The 16,277-nt window shown below is 33.4% G+C and overlaps 1 protein-coding gene across 1 annotated transcript in view; it reads right to left on the minus strand.

Annotated features, from left to right (window-relative positions):
- The window catches only part of LOC150077297 (COX assembly mitochondrial protein 2 homolog), a 102,040-nt gene extending 91,878 nt beyond the window's left edge, over positions 1 to 10,162 (minus strand). The window contains exons 1-2 of the mRNA XM_090386562.1: positions 10,022 to 10,162; positions 3,422 to 3,493 (exon numbers count right to left, since the gene is read on the minus strand). Of these exons, the coding sequence (XP_090242688.1) occupies positions 3,422 to 3,493; positions 10,022 to 10,102 (153 nt within the window). The 5' untranslated portion in view covers positions 10,103 to 10,162. The remainder of the gene's footprint in view (positions 1 to 3,421; positions 3,494 to 10,021) is intronic.
- Positions 10,163 to 16,277: the final 6,115 nt, after the last annotated feature.

Raw genomic sequence — 16,277 nt, forward strand, 5'->3', positions numbered from 1 at the left:
AGCAGCATAGTGTCAGTAGTGTCCTTGACAACCCTGCCAACCTTTGTATCGTCTGCAAACTTGGACATTAAGCCCGATATACCATAATCAATATCGTTTATAAATACAGAAAACAATACTGGACCCAACACTGAGCCCTGAGGGACTCCACTAATAACATCAGTCCACGATGAGCAGTGTCCATTGATTACCACTCTCTGTCTTCTCCCCCTCAACCACCCCTTTATCCATAGCAGCAATTTGCCTCCAATGTCACACTGCTCCAATTTGTGTAGCAGTCTTCCATGTGCAACAGTATCAAAAGCCTTTCTAAGATCCAAGTATATAATATCAAAGTTATTCCCTGCATCCAGTTCTTTTGTGACTGCATCATAGTATCCAATCAAGTTGGTCAGGCAAGACTTCCCCTTAACAAAACCATGCTGTGTCTGAGCTATAACTGAAGTCTTGTCTAAATGATCCTGCAGTGCTTCTTTAACCAGTGCCTCCATTAATTTTCCTGGAACAGAAGTTAAGCTCACAGGTCTATAATTACTTGTGTCAGCCTTTGATCCTCCTTTGTGAATTGGGGTCACATTTGCACATTTCCAGTCTATGGGTACCTCCCCTGAGTCCAAGGAAGCTCTCATAATTATGGCTAAGGGTTTGCTTACTTCCTTTGCTGCCTCCTTTAATATAACTGGATAGATCCCATCCACCCCGGGTGCCTTTCTTGTGTTTATCTTCAACAGTTTCTCCTCCACTTTACTCCCAGTTATTTCAAGATTCTGTAGCTTACTGCTAGAGTTGAATACACCTCTGGCATTCCCCTCGCTGAATAACTCCTCATGTGTGAATGTCGATGCAAAATATTCATTTAGTTTGTTAGCTACCTGAGCAGGATCATCAACACTTGACCCATCAATATCAAGTGGACCAATCTGATTCATCCCCTTCCTTCTAGAGTTTACATAAGTAAAGAACTCTTTGCTGTTTTTCTTTGCATCCCTTGCCAAGGATTTCTCGTAATCTGCCTTCGCCTGCCAACCTCCTTTGTAACTTGGTTGCATATCAACTTGTATCTATCATAGGCTTCTGTGTCATGTGTTAATTTGTATGTATCCCTGCATTTTTCTTCTCTGCCATATGCCTCATTAGTTCATCTGACATCCATTTTGGCCTAAACCTTGAACAATATTTCTTAGTTGGTATGTAAAGCCTAGTAGCTTCCAAGATAAGTTCTTTGAATGCTTCCCATTTTGAATTTGCTGTTGGTAACATCATCAGTTGGTCCCACTGTATAGAATTTAAATACTGTCTCAGTCCATCGTAGTCGCCTTTACGGAAGCAATAACCCTTCCCTTTACCCCTAATGGTAGTTACCTCTTTGAGTAAATCCCACTTCAGCACACTGTGATCACTGCCACCTAGTGGTTCATTTATCTGCAGATTCTTAATGCATGAAGAATCACTGCTGATAATCAAATCAAGAGTATTACTCCCTCTAGTTGCCTCCCGAACATGCTGATGTAGAAAACAAACATCCAATAAATCTACAAGAGCCCTGCTAGTGTGTGAGCAACCAGCCCCCAAATTCCAGTCAATATCTGGGAAATTAAAATCTCCCATTATAAGACTCTCTGATTTACTGGCCCACTCTATTTCCCTGTATAGTTCCTTATTATACTCATCAGAGTCATTAAGCCTATAGCACACTCCTACTCTCAATTTTGATCTCCCAATGCTTATGTCACACCAAACTGACTCAACACTGCACTGTCCAGCGAAGTCGACTGGCTTCACTTCCTTGGTTTTTATGTGTTTCTTAACTAATAGCATAACCCCTCCCCCCTTCCTATCCTGTCTATCCTTTCTGTAGACGTTGTACTCCCCAAATTGCAGTTCTGCATCCTTTATATCTATGTGACACCACGTCTCTGATATCCCAACAATATCTGCCTTTGATGTTTTGAACAATACCTCAAATTCATCAAATTTATTTACTAAACTCCTAGCATTGGTGTACACGCAAGTATACCTGCACCTGTTTCTATTCTTAACTACCCTAACACAACCCATGTGTTTACTTGTACCGCAATGGCTCCCAGCAGTCTCTGAAATACCATGCATCTTGTTTTTCAGGCTTCTGCTCATTCTAATAGAAGCAGTGCAAGAATCTCTTTCACCTCTGCCAGTGGCTACTGTCAATCTATTGGTCTTTGTCTCCCCCCAAGCTAGCAGTTTTCCGACCCACCTAACACTGTCTCGATAGCATCAGCAAATATTCTTGCACCCTTTCTATTTAAGTGTATCCCATCCCTGTAGAAGCAATCTCTCCTGTTAACAAGTTCAGTCCAGGCTGAAAAATAATGCTATCTGAATGCAAGTACCCTGAATCCACAATTTAAGAAGCTACTGGTAGATAAGACACTGGTTAAGTAGTGAAATGGGACCTTTGGAATGAATTCCAAGAAACCAAAGTATTATTAAGAAAAGAACAAGACCATCCATTCATAAACATACCAAAAGAGAACTGCTATCCTATCTACCTTTAGTTGCTTGTTCGAAATGATGGCCGAACATTATACAACTGCAAGTGAGTCTTCTGTTCACAAAAAGATACACATGATCTCTCACTACCCAAAATCATTTGCCAAAGAGAGCTTTGTGTGCCAACCAATGGTTTGCATTCAACTCACTGCATATCACTACAGTGCAATAGGTCAAGAACTTTTAAGAACATTCTAGTTGCACCAAGAACTGATCAAACCATGTTCTCTTCAGAGATAAGTTCAATGGAACCAACTTCTCTTGATGAATCCTTATTGAATGCTTATGTTGAACCCAACTTACCTTGTGGAAATGAAGTCCATGTGTTAGGAGTCATATGGATCTCTTATAGGAGGGTCTCATTAGGAGATGAGACCCTCAGCCCAAGAGTTCTTACTGTAGCAATTAAGATTCATTTTCCATTTATTAAATAACCTATTTCAGAGAAATTGGCTGGTTAATATGCTGAATGAAGAAGGTTTTATAAATATGCATGGATTGGTCATCGTGCTATCCTGACTTTACCTCAATTTAGCATATGTAGGAGTATTAGGCAGTTGTACTGCTGCTTAATGTATCACTCCAACAGCTGGAGACTGTCCTCAGTGGAGCGGTCAAATTCCCCAATGCCCTCTAGACAACCTGATTAGGTTGATGCATAAACACAGTATTATGAATCCAACTTCATGATGCCTCTGTGGGTTACTACTAATTACACATTGCTTTCCATAAACTCAATTTTCTGCTATTTTTCAATAAAATGAAAACTGAAGAACAACATGGTTAATGAACAATGAGGTTGTTCTTAAATGTATTCACTAATTGTTTCAATCTCAAGAATAAAGTTTCATATTAAAAAAATTTTACAGCATTAGTGAATTATAAATATTACCTCTTTCTTTAGGCACTTTAGGACTTTATTATCAACGTCATTGCAGTAACCTAGGAATTTTCTGACTTTATGCTGAAAAAAATAAATTTTATTAAAATAAGTAAAACCGTATGATTTTAAAAACAATATATAAAATAGAATTAATAACCACAAAAATATTTAATACACAAAGTTATTACAAAAGTATACAATTTAAAATATTTCTTGTGATCAAAGCATAACCTGATATAAAATGTATAACATTATTGGAAACAGACACAAAAGTGTTTTTTTTATTTATTTTTTTACAGATTGAATATGACTTCAGTGAATAACACTGACAATATATAAATACTATTCACAGTCTTCCAAAACTTCCAATCCACTTTTTCAAATCTAGAGTAGCTGGCAGAGGGGGTAGCACAATTAAGTCAATAATAAAATCCCATAAAAAAGAATTCTGGAATTGAATCAAGAGATTGAATCAGGATGAGGAGGGAAGCTATGGTTTGAAACTCCTAGCCAATCCCCCATTCAGGTAGTTTTCCACTGAGGGAAACTTATTACAAATAAGTGGAAATGTGAAGCTCTGCCTTTTAAAGAACGACTGTCACCAAAATTGTCTTCAAGCTGATAGACTGACATTTCCAACATTAAAAAATAATAATAATAATAATAGTTAAACAGATAAAAAAAAAAAAAAAGACTGCACTGTGTTAATTTTTCAAGTTTGGTTTCAATTTCCATTCTGCTTACCTCATGCCACCAACAACTGGATGTGAAATAGCCTGGAATTTTATTTATTTTTAATAACAGGATTATTGTTTCTAAAAATATTTTTGATTTTATTATCCAACACAGAATCAAGATTAAGAATAAAATTATAAAATATAAACTTTTTTTTGATGCACCTGCTGCTGTGACTTTTTTGACACACCTGCTAAACTATCATATCAAAAAAATCATGTCTAGCAAGCAGATCAAAAAGAGGAATTCATTTTTCAACAACATACTAGGATATGATATATTTCCTGCTATATTTTAGCAGGAAAAGCATTTCCTGCTAAAATATAGCAGGAAATGCTTTTCTTGAGTAGATAAGTGAAGTAACTTAACATATAATTTTGTGATAGATGCATGGTGAAGAATCTTCTGAATACTGAGTAAATGAAGAATTTTTTGGGAAACCTTTTGTTATAAAGTCCAGTTTGCTTGTAATCCCTGCATGTTGATGGGGAGGTACTTGAACTGGATTAAGACTAATTACTATCAGTACTGTCTACATGCTCCGAATAGGACATAGTCATCTAACACATATCTATTTGCTGAGGGCGGATGACCCACCTATCTGCGAGATGTGTAACGTTATTTTAACCATCAGTCATCTTTTTATAGAATGTCCTGTTGTTACAGAAGCACGCTGCTTGTGTTTTACCGCTTTTAATAATTTGACTGAACCATTTCCACTCAGTCAGATAATAGGTGACAGAGACAATATGTCCAATGTTTTTAATTTTTTACAATCTATTAATTTGTATACAAATATCTAAGTTTTATACTTTATATGCTTTTACTTTATACCTTTTTTTTACATAATAGTTAATTGCTTGATGTGGTAGCCTAGGCTACCAAAATGTTTAGTAGCCTTTTAAATTTGACTTGGTGCATTATGGCCTTAGCTGCCAATGCGCCATTAAAAACCAAATCAAACTGTCTGCATATTGCATATTTAAGCTGACTGTACATCTCAAGAACAGTCTTGTTTTATGGACCAGTATGTTATGTTTTTCTGCCCTTGCAGTGTTCCAAATTTGTTTCCTCTTTTATATATCCCATATTTTTCAAGCTGAAAAGTGTCCTGTTTGTTAATCATGCTGATCAGTATTCACTGAAGTCTACATCAGAACAACCCTCCATGCAAAGAGTGCGTAAGTAGCTTATATACTCTTTGCTCTGGTTACAAACACTACTTGTATTTGATGACATCATAAAATTAATCCATTACTTCTTGCATAATACAGCTGAGCATGAATCCTTCATTTTTACAACTGATGATGACACTAAACCAACTCTTCAAAGACCAACCAAAAAGAATCCTTGAGTTTATGGCCAAATAGTGTCACTACGAAAGATCACATAGGTCCTTCTCCACAAACAGTACATAACTTGCTCCATCTGGAATACTTCTACAGCCATTACAATTAATTGCAGTCCTGAGTACTTCAATTTCTTTGTTTTCAAACAGTTGTTAAGTAATTAAAGCAATTCTCCAAAGCCCAACAGTGTAATTTTTCTCTGTTTAAGTAAATAATATATTCTATCATTAGAATCATTTAACTAGCTCAGAAACGCCTTACAGATATCAAAAATGCTGGGAAAAAAAAAAAACGTGTTGAATGAATTATTAGAAAAAAAAAAAATCCATTTTTACAGAAAGCAAGTATATGTGCCTCTATTTATTTTTTTCTCCACGATGGTAGATCAGATTTCATTCAGTCTTCCAAACAAACAACGTGATGCTACAACAGCCTCTAGCTTATTTCTGACATACTACACAAACACCTCCCCTCAGTTCTTAAGGGACAAAAAAAAAAAAAAAATAGCAGCAAAAGGTTGTTTTGCTTACCACATATTATATCACAACCAGTAATTCCGTTCAAATGATTGCACAGTACTTACAAAATTATCCATAAATATTTTAATTTGAAATACTCTTATACAGGACGAAAATGCAAACAACTGTACAAACATTTTGCAATATATTCTGTTAATTTATTAAAAGAAAGTCAAAGCAAAATAAACATTTTTGCATTTCACTTTGACACATCAAATCATAAAAATATTAAGCTTTGTCCTATTTCAATGAATTTTTTTTGTTCCAACTAAAGGTTTTGAAGTGCTAATCCTGGAGCTAGAAAAAATTACTGATGATATCTCTAATATTCTTTCAAATTATATTATTAAAACCAAGTTTTATATGGCCATGTACAATCTTATGCCATTGCCCTAACAGTAAAATAATTATTATTAAAAGCATAATTTGTGAGAACAAAACTGTAGCCTTATGTGCAGATAATGCTAAATAACTTTGGAGGAGCTGAAAGAAAATGCAAGAATAATCTGTACCTTATAGTGCAGAATATGTTATGCAAACAATTGAATGGTGTTAGACATGTGTGGCTTGTGCTACTCAAACTCTATAAACTGTGTTCAAAACATACTCTGTCTTATTAACAAAACATGCAAATACTTAAAATAATATTGTCAGTTAAAAACTTACAAAAAAATTATAAATAAAAATAACATAAACTTGCACATTAGATTTCGCAGACCCACAAAATATTGTGGGTCTGGGAAATCCAACGTGCAAGTTTACGTTATAAGTAATAACTTATAAACTGAAAAATTATGCAATCGCCGAACCAAAACTGATTAGCACAAATGATGCCATTTGAAGCACTGTTAGTGGATAAATCGTTAACGTGCCCCAAAATAATTTTTTATTTAATTTTGTTATGGTCTTCCCGACTAAGCATATCTAGTTAAGGGATTAATTAATATTTCAATTATTTCACAAATGATGTACTATTTACACTATTTCAAAATACAGGAGATTATATATATATATTATTACCCAGATTTGAGCCCCTGGGATTGGTGGGATATACTGAATGGGGTTAGCCCTTGAAAAAGTTCCATTCAATGTATCTGTATATCAATAATTAGCTACATAATCATTATTGTATTCTATATTATATATTTAGATTATAGCTACTTATATGTTTATTTCTAGGGTATGGCAATGGAGACCATCACAGGCTATCTTAGTCTTTAAAAGTTCTATTGGCCTTACGGCCAGCTGTATACTGTTATGCCTATGTTTAAATACACTTTCAGTACCTACAGGGTACATATTATACTCTTACTATAGTAATTAGTAGGGTTCGGATTTTTATGTATTATCATATTCATTTTTCGTTTAGATAAAGGCAAGAAACTTAGTGAGTTGATGTTACATGGTCTGAGGATTCTAAAGAAGCATGTTTGTAATTTCATATTTCATCATATTTTACACATTAGGTCATAATTTTAAAAAATATATGAAATATATTTAATAGCATATTTTATACTTGTCGACATAAAATTTTCATATTTCGTCTTACGATAATCAACAAATTATTTATCAAATTGATTTAAAATATATTTCTAAAAAACCGTGGGAATTTACATTTAATACATTTCACATTCCGGCATGGGCAGGCACAAGTGGCTAAATCCCAAATTTATTTTGATTGGCTGGTTAGTCACTCATAACGACACATTAGCATAATTTTAGCTTTAATTTAAAACTTTACAGTAGTTTCGCCTTATACTGAGTTCAACGAATTATTCGGCGAAATGAAGCCAAAATCGAGAAAAATTGAGCTTTTTAGAAAATGGATTTCTTCTTTGGTTAAAGAAGAGTCTAAAGACACATACCAAATGGATGGAAAAATAATATATTGCAACACGTGCAATAAAGAGGTACATATATTAATTAATTACCTGGTAATAGATCTATCATAATTTTTATTTTTGGATGCTTCGATATATGGACATTCCAAATTTAATGCTCATGCATATTAGTTTTTTTCATATAAATAAGAAAATAATAATAATTTTTATAAATAATCTTAAATAAATATATAAATACCTTTTTAAGGTTCCGTGTGCAAAAGTATCCCAATTACAACAGCATAACATTACTGCTTTGCATGAAGCAAACGTAAGAAGGAGAATTTCAGGGATGCATACCTGAAAAACACCAGATCCATTTTTTGCCAATTTATGCCAAGCAATGGTTGCTGCAAACATTTCTTGGAACAAAATGAACAATCCGGTCTTCAAAAGCTTCTTGGAAAAATATTGCTCCCGAAAAATTCCTGACGAATCAACATTATGGAAAAATTACCTTGAGGATTGCAATAAATCAGTATTCTCTTATTGATTTTATTAAATTATTAATTATATGACCAAAGACTGAATGCTGTGTAGGCAATATTTTAATTAGTTTATTTATTTACTTACTTGCAGTCTAAACAATATTCGCAAAGATACTGGAAGCAGCTGCGTGTGGGGTTCAATTGATGAAACCATGGATTGTGAAGGCAGATATGTAGCTAATTTTATTGTCGGAAAACTTGATTCAGATGGACCATCTAAATCGTATCTCCTTGCATCAAAGGGTCTGGATAAAACTAATCATGCAACTTTTGCTAAATTTCTTAATGATTCTCTCTGTAAGTATCGTATCTCTGTGATCGACTGATCGCTGCTACATTGGAATGGAAGTCTACGCAGTTAAAATTAAACTAAAAAATAATATTTTTGTATTTTTACTTATTATTTAATTATAAATGTATAATTTATAAAATGATAAATTAAATTAATATACAATTACTTATTTGTTTCAGGTAATCTGGGGCAAATGGTGTAAAAGCTGATCGTTTTCTTCTTTTCAGCAGCCTACATGCTCAAAGCCCAGAAAGCATTGTAGATATTTTTTCTGAGCATAATACATCTTATTTGTTTGGCCCATGGTCTCCACCGTATAGCAGAAAAAGTGCATTTGGAATTTCCATTTTAAATAAAACTTAAACACATGAATAATTTTATTGTTATTTACAGGTAATTGACAACTTGGTACCCAAGGAAGCTAAATCCATATCTGAAGCACAGGAAATTTTTGCTAAGGAGAAGGTATCCCACGATGTCACTTATAATAATCGAGGAAGAGAAATTCCTTAACAGGAATTTCTCTTCCTCGATTATTAATCTGGAAGCGAAAGATATGCCTCTAATTAAGGCTATAGAGATCGTTCGAAAACCAGAGGACAAGATGAAACAAGTTCCAGGGAGATCGGAAAGAAAATTATTAATAAACTAGATGCACTTTTCGCTAGAAACCCGGCTTATCCCACCATATGCAAAATTTCCCAAGTTTTAGAGGGTAGGGCTGTTGAAGGACTTCCTCTAGCTCCTGATGTCAATTTAATTTTGTCCCAATCACATCTTGTGATGTTGAGAGGTCCTTGTCTGCTCACAAGCGAATATTAGCAGATGATAAGAGATTAACTCCAACATTTGGAGTGGATACAGGTATGCAATGCTATGGAAAGTGCTTAGCAAATAAAGTGTTAGTAGCCTAGTACCTTAGCCTATACATTTTGGTTTTTGTATGTTTAAAAATTTTTATTTTAATCTTTATACTTTAAAAAAAAAAACTTGCATATTGTGATATTTTCATTATAATACTTGTTAGAAATTTGTATAACAAATCGTTGTACAACTTTAAAAGAATAAATAAAATAAATACTATCATTTATACAGTATAAAGGTAAATTATTTTGTCATATTTGGTTAAATTTAATGACATATTTTCATCACATTTTGATATTTTTAAAAGGTCATAAAAATCCGAACCCTAGTAATTACATTACATGTAATTACTAGGGTTCGGATTTGTACTGATGTAATGTTAAATCTACTATTGATAGCATTAATCTGATCTGACAACTTTTACATTTATCCCAATTTTTCAAAATATATTATATTAAGAGAGAGCGAGGAAATGAAAATTACCTCTTTGTGACAGTTAAGTAACTCTTTTATTAATGAATTGCATTCCTCGGAATGTAAGTTTTCAGCAAGATTTGGATGCATGTCTTTCCAATAAGTTATGAGCACAATTTACCGACCATATTCCAAAGAGGGCGCAGCACTAGGACTTAGACTACTCTGCGGATTAGGATAACAGACGATATTTACTTTATGGGGAAGATCGGATCTACAGAGTAACAGGGTGAACAGATAAATGCGCATATGAAAAAAGCCCTCACAAAAATTCCACATATTAAAAACCACACTGTCATAAACGCACACATGAAAAATACCCACACGGAAGAATGCTCACATTACACATTCTTTTTAGTTTACAAAAAAATTATTTCATATTTCAAAATATATAAATTCAACAAAATGTTCAATTTATATATTTTACTACTTCTACACGATGTATTTTAATATAACTTTCGATTTTTATATAAAATAGAATATTTTGATGTAAATGTTTGTAAGGGAAATTACAGGAAATAAAATTCTCTGGTTTTATTACAACTAAAGCTTTTTATTTTATTTATAAAAATAAATTATTTTTTCTCTGTCTTACAAAGTAAACAGTCAACACTTTTTGGTTTTTTATCAACAAACAACTAATTCAAACATATTTCAGTGATTTATTTATTTGTCAAGGATTTTCATAGAATTTTCATGACGTGAGTTAGCCAACCTCTGCAAGTATTTCAGTTTGTCTTCTACCTGCTCATATTTCTGCACAAAATGGCAACCAAGTCATGTAGTGCATCATATCTTCTCATTTTCACCTCTAGACGACCTGCCTATGCATTAACCAATGTCAAGCCAGGTCCCTCTTCAGTCCATCAAACAAAACCGCACGCTGGGATGACTGCAGTGGAATAGGGAATTAAGTGCATTGTGAAATCCCTCAAAGCAGTTTGTAGTTTTAGGCGACCGTTCAAAAGCTGCGTCATGATTATTCCATATTCTTATTGGAAACTGGGGCTCTCTACCTGCTGCATCATCAATGTATGTGTAAAAGGAAGTATGTGGGCACCTCATTATAGCTATCTTCGTCTGGAAATGTGGCGGCAAGCTCATCAAAGACACTCCTCACATCATGGACTGGGACAAAAGTTAATGAAGCAAGACAGTTTGAGTTTTATATTTATATCAGTTTCAAATTCAGTCTTCAAGCCAACATTGCTGAGTTTCCTGGTGAGACTGACACAGATAGAAATAGCATCCTTTGACCTCAGCGTGTGGAGAGGCAATCCTCACTGCAATTCATGCAAGCCTTCTCAAAATCCACTAAAACCTTTTGAGGCATCAGATTTGGAACCAACAGCTTCATGATTTCAAACTTTCTGTTATAAGTATCCAAGTTCTTTTGCTCTAACAAAATGTAAATACATGGCAGATATAAGTTATCCACCTTGGCATGCCACGTATAAACGTGGTAAAACATGTTTGGAACTTTATCAAAGTTGCCATCTCCATAAATTTTATCTTTGTTCAATTCAACCAAGAGTTCTTTATCACCTAAAACCAGAATTCTGTCTGGGTCATCCACACCTGAATCATGAAGTATCAGTTGACGGTACTTCTCAGGAATGTAAAAATTTATTGTTTTTGGATTAGGCAAATGGCCGTCTTTTCTGTGATTGAGAAGATTTCTCGCAAGGGATGATTGTTTGGTCATATGGACCAGTACATCGTTTCTCAACTCTGGGAGCACATTTCCCATAACATTGCGAGGAGCAGAACTAACTACTCTCATTTAGCTTCTGTCAACGTTGGCTCCTGATTTTTGAAGACAGGAATCGTGACAATGTTCGGTTGGTTGTTGTACTATGGTGCCATCTTTTGTCTTCATAACTGAATGACAATTGAGGGTGCAGCAGGTAGATATCCCCAGTTTCCAATAAGAATATGGAATCATCATGTTGCAGCTCTTGAACGGTCGCCTAAAACTATAAACTGCTGTGAGGGATTTCACAATTCACTTAATTCCCTATTCCATTGCAATCATCCCAGCATGTGGTTTTTGTTCGATGGACTGAAGAGGGACCTGACTTGCCACAGATTGACACTAGCTAATGCACAGGCAGGTCGTCTATAGGTGAAAAAGAGAAGATATGATGCACTGCATGACTTGGTTGCCACTTTTCTGCAGGAATACGAGCAGGTAGAAGACAAACTGAAATACTTGCAGAGATTGGCTAACTTACAATCATGAAAATTCTATTCAAATCCTTGACAAATAAATAAATCACTGAAATATATCTGAATTAGTTGTTTGTTGATAAAAAAAAAAAAAAAAAAAAAGTGTTGACTGTTCACTTTGTAAGACAGAAAAATAAATAATTTATTTTTATAAATAAAATAAAAGGCTTTAGAATAAAACCAGAGCGTTTTATTTCCCTTACAAACATTTACATCCAAATATTCTATTTTATATTAAAATCAAGTTTTATATCAAAAGTTATATTAAAATACATCGTATAGCAGTAGAAATAAAATATATAAATTCAATATTTTGTTGCGTTTTGAAATATGAAATAATTTGTTTTTTGTAAACTAAAAAAGAATGTGTAATGTGATCATTCTTCCGTGTCATGTGTGCATTTATGACAGTGGGATTTTTTCTGTGCGGAATTTTCGTGTGCGCTTTTGTCAGGGAACCGACTCACAGAGTAGTAAGACATTACTACTCTCTGGACGGATCAACATAAAACCACAAGATTTCAAACACAGAGTAATCTGTGGTTAGGAGGTCGTGGTGGTGAATTTTTGTTTTTTTGTGCGATGAAACTAATTCGAAGGAGAAGTGGCGCATCCAGCAATTCTATTTGGGGGAAGGGGGATCGTAAATTCCATATCGGTAGCTTTAGAAGGTAGTCGCGTCAACGAGTGACTACAATTGTATAATATGCAATACTGTATGCTTTGTGGGGATTAGCTTCCACCTCCTTTCCATGGGTGTGCCCAATTCAGTGTTGCCAACTCTTAATAATATTTCCGGCTAGCCGCATGCTCAAAATCCGCTTTTTTTAACACTTAAACCGCCAAATTTTTTAAAATTTTCATTTGTTTGTACTTTGTAGGGATTAAAAGCAAACAAACAAATAGTGTATATAAATAGTTATTTATTTTCTGTTTTTAATATAAAATCAATATCTAAAAATCGAAAATAAAATCAGTATCCACTTCTTCAGGTAAAACATAATTTTTACAATACAGTACTTTTAAACTCTTTTGAGCCCGTATCGTGCTGATAAGATAGATTGCATTAACCATGCTAACACTCATTCTGTTGCGTGTTTTGTTTTTTACTAGATTTAAGTTGCTGAATATTCTTTCCACATCAGCATTGGATAATGGCAAAATTAAAATACCCAATGCAAATTGGCTAATTTCTTTAAATGGATTTTCACCGCTTGTATCTCGATATTGTATCTTCATTGTATTGTTGATGTTTTCCCATTTAACAAGAGTAATGTAAGATTTCTAAAAATTTCGTATTGTCAAGAGTAATGTTTATATACTGTTACTCAATTTTTTTCAATTTCGACTCCAGACAACTTTAAATTTTGTAATAAATTTATCAATGGTTCTTTTTGTTGCTTTAATTAATGATATTTTTTCTAATTCTTTTATGTTGTCCGGAAGGCGTTGTTTTAATTGTTGATACAAATCAATCAAGAAATTACGGCATCGCTCTCTTATTGCCATTTCATCTGTTGTGATAAGTTTATTCATTATTAATTCATTTATTTTTCTTTCAAATTGGTAACCTAAATATGGCTTAAGGTCTAAATAATTATTAATGTCCTCTTCCATCCATTCAATATGTGTATTTGGTAAAAAAAATTTATTGGCAATCATCGACAAAAGCATGTTTAAATCATGTAGTAATAATGTAATATCAGCCGTATTTGATTCAAAAGATTTGTTTACTCTTTGCACTTCAGATAAGATAAGTTTTAAAAATAGAAAGATACGCTAAATTACCTTTATCCGTAGCCGAGTGGGCAGGAGCGGGAGTGCAGTAGCACACGCTCTTTGAGTAGACCGGGGTTCAAGCCCCTGACTGCTGAATACGGTCGATCTGCCAACCAGCACTGGACCAGCGTGGCAGATTATGGTCCATTTCCCTCAGCATGAATTGTTGAGGAGGCTTCCACCTTGCAGTGGGTTGATAATGGCTGCACTTTACTTTACCTTTATTATTACATTGAATAAAGAAGTTCTGCAGTATAACATTTCTCAGTCAAACGAGTTATTTCACAATGGGCTTTTAATTCAATATACTGTTCTAAAATTCTTGTTCAATGGATAAACACCTCGTTTGACACGAGTGAACTATCTTTTTCGGATCTGCACCATCGTTTATGGCACTGTATAAATATTTAGATTGATTTTGTCGGTTAGTGGATTTACTAAACCAATTATTAGTTTCAGCGATCATGAATTCTAGACTTCTAGGGAATGTTTCGCGGGTTGCATGAGATACGGCTAATTGCAAAGAATGACATACTTCAAATGTGTATAAACGCTGTTATTAACTCCAATCATAACGCTAGCATTATCTGTCCCAATTCCCACAAGATTATTTAAAGGAAGTTTAAAATTTTTCAGCGTTACATTGATCTAATTCTACAAGAGCTAAGAATGTAGAGTCTTTTATCGAATTGCTCATCATAATACACAATTGCAATACCTAATAGTTTTGTTACATCGTAACAAATCGTTTGATTCATCTAGTAACAAACTATAATTTGAAAAGCCATTGAGCACTAACTTCAATAAATCGTTCTGAAAGTGGGGGTGTAGGATATATTTTATAATGCCGCTGCATTTTGTTCGATGAATTTTTAAAGTTTTGGCTGTTTGATCTTGGAATGCATTCTTACATAATTCACCAAGGTGGTCTCTTGCCAGTATTGACAAGTGAGTACCAACGAACAAACTTAACTTTGCTTCAGCTTCCACTGTTTGTAAATTCTTAGTGGGAAAATTTAATTTAGATTGGTTGCCTGATCTATTAGGTGAAAATGGTTCTGCTGACTTAATATGTTTGAAAGTTTTTAAATGACTTTTAATGTCCGAAATTTTAGCAGTAAAATTTGCCTTGAAATATTTACATCTTGCTCGAGTTGGATGTCCTGGAATCTCTACTAACCAGTCCTTGAATTGTGGAAAAGCTAACCATTCCTTCCGAAAATTTTGAGTATATTTCGTTTTGTTTTTGTCCGCCATCCCTAGAAAATTTTTTTTATCTATATTTTAATAGTTAACCCGAATAAAAATTATTATTACTATTTTAAAGTCATATTAGATATACAAATTTTTTTGAAAAATATGATAAAAACAGTAAAGAATTATATATTCTTTATAATATTCTTAAATATCTTACTTTAATTTTTGAACAACATATTATTTAAATTTAATGAATATATTTTTAAGTAGTATTAAAACTCATCTGTGAATAGTTATTAGAAGCGTTGAACTTAGTTATTTTAGCACAGAGTACTAAGATATTATTACTCTGTGGTTATTAGAAATAATTATTACTTCTTACTCTTATTACTCTGTGGTTATTAAAAACGTTGAAGGAGAAGTTATGTCGGCAATTCGGATCGCATTTCTTGTAACCCAATCAAATACGACGAAGAAAAATTATCCAATGTTATTCCTTCGCAGTTTCAAAAAAAAAAGGCGTCATTAGAATTTTTCCTACATTTTTATATTTGATTCAACAATTTAAAGCTATGACCCAATGCGGTCATGTCGTTTGACCGCGAGCGTAACTATGAATTGATTTTGCTGGGGTTCTCCTCAGGGAAATTCCAGAATATAAAACCGATTCTTTGCTTTATAAAAAAAAAAAAAAAAAACTATAAAATAAGATATCCTTACTATGTTTACGATGTATATCAATAAAACATTTCAATTATGCAATATTTATATTGTTAATTAAATAATTAATTTAATTGTTAAATAAATATTTCTTAACTTAAATGTTACATTGCCAAAATATTAGTAAAATAATAAGAGGAGTTTACCTCAATATAGTACGTAGAACACTTCTGTATGATACCCTCCAGAAATAAAAACGAAAAAATCGACAACTTACCGGTACATTAGAGTAAAATATAAATAATTAAATAATCAATTTAACACAATTCAAAATCAAATTAACGCAATTAAAAGAATCTAACGAAAATATTCAAAACGATTTTTGAATATTTAAAAAATC

The sequence above is a fragment of the Mastigoproctus giganteus genome, chromosome 12 (genome assembly GCF_048544385.1).
Source record: "Mastigoproctus giganteus isolate SK-2022 chromosome 12, ASM4854438v1, whole genome shotgun sequence".
Lineage (NCBI taxonomy): Eukaryota > Metazoa > Arthropoda > Arachnida > Uropygi > Thelyphonidae > Mastigoproctus > Mastigoproctus giganteus.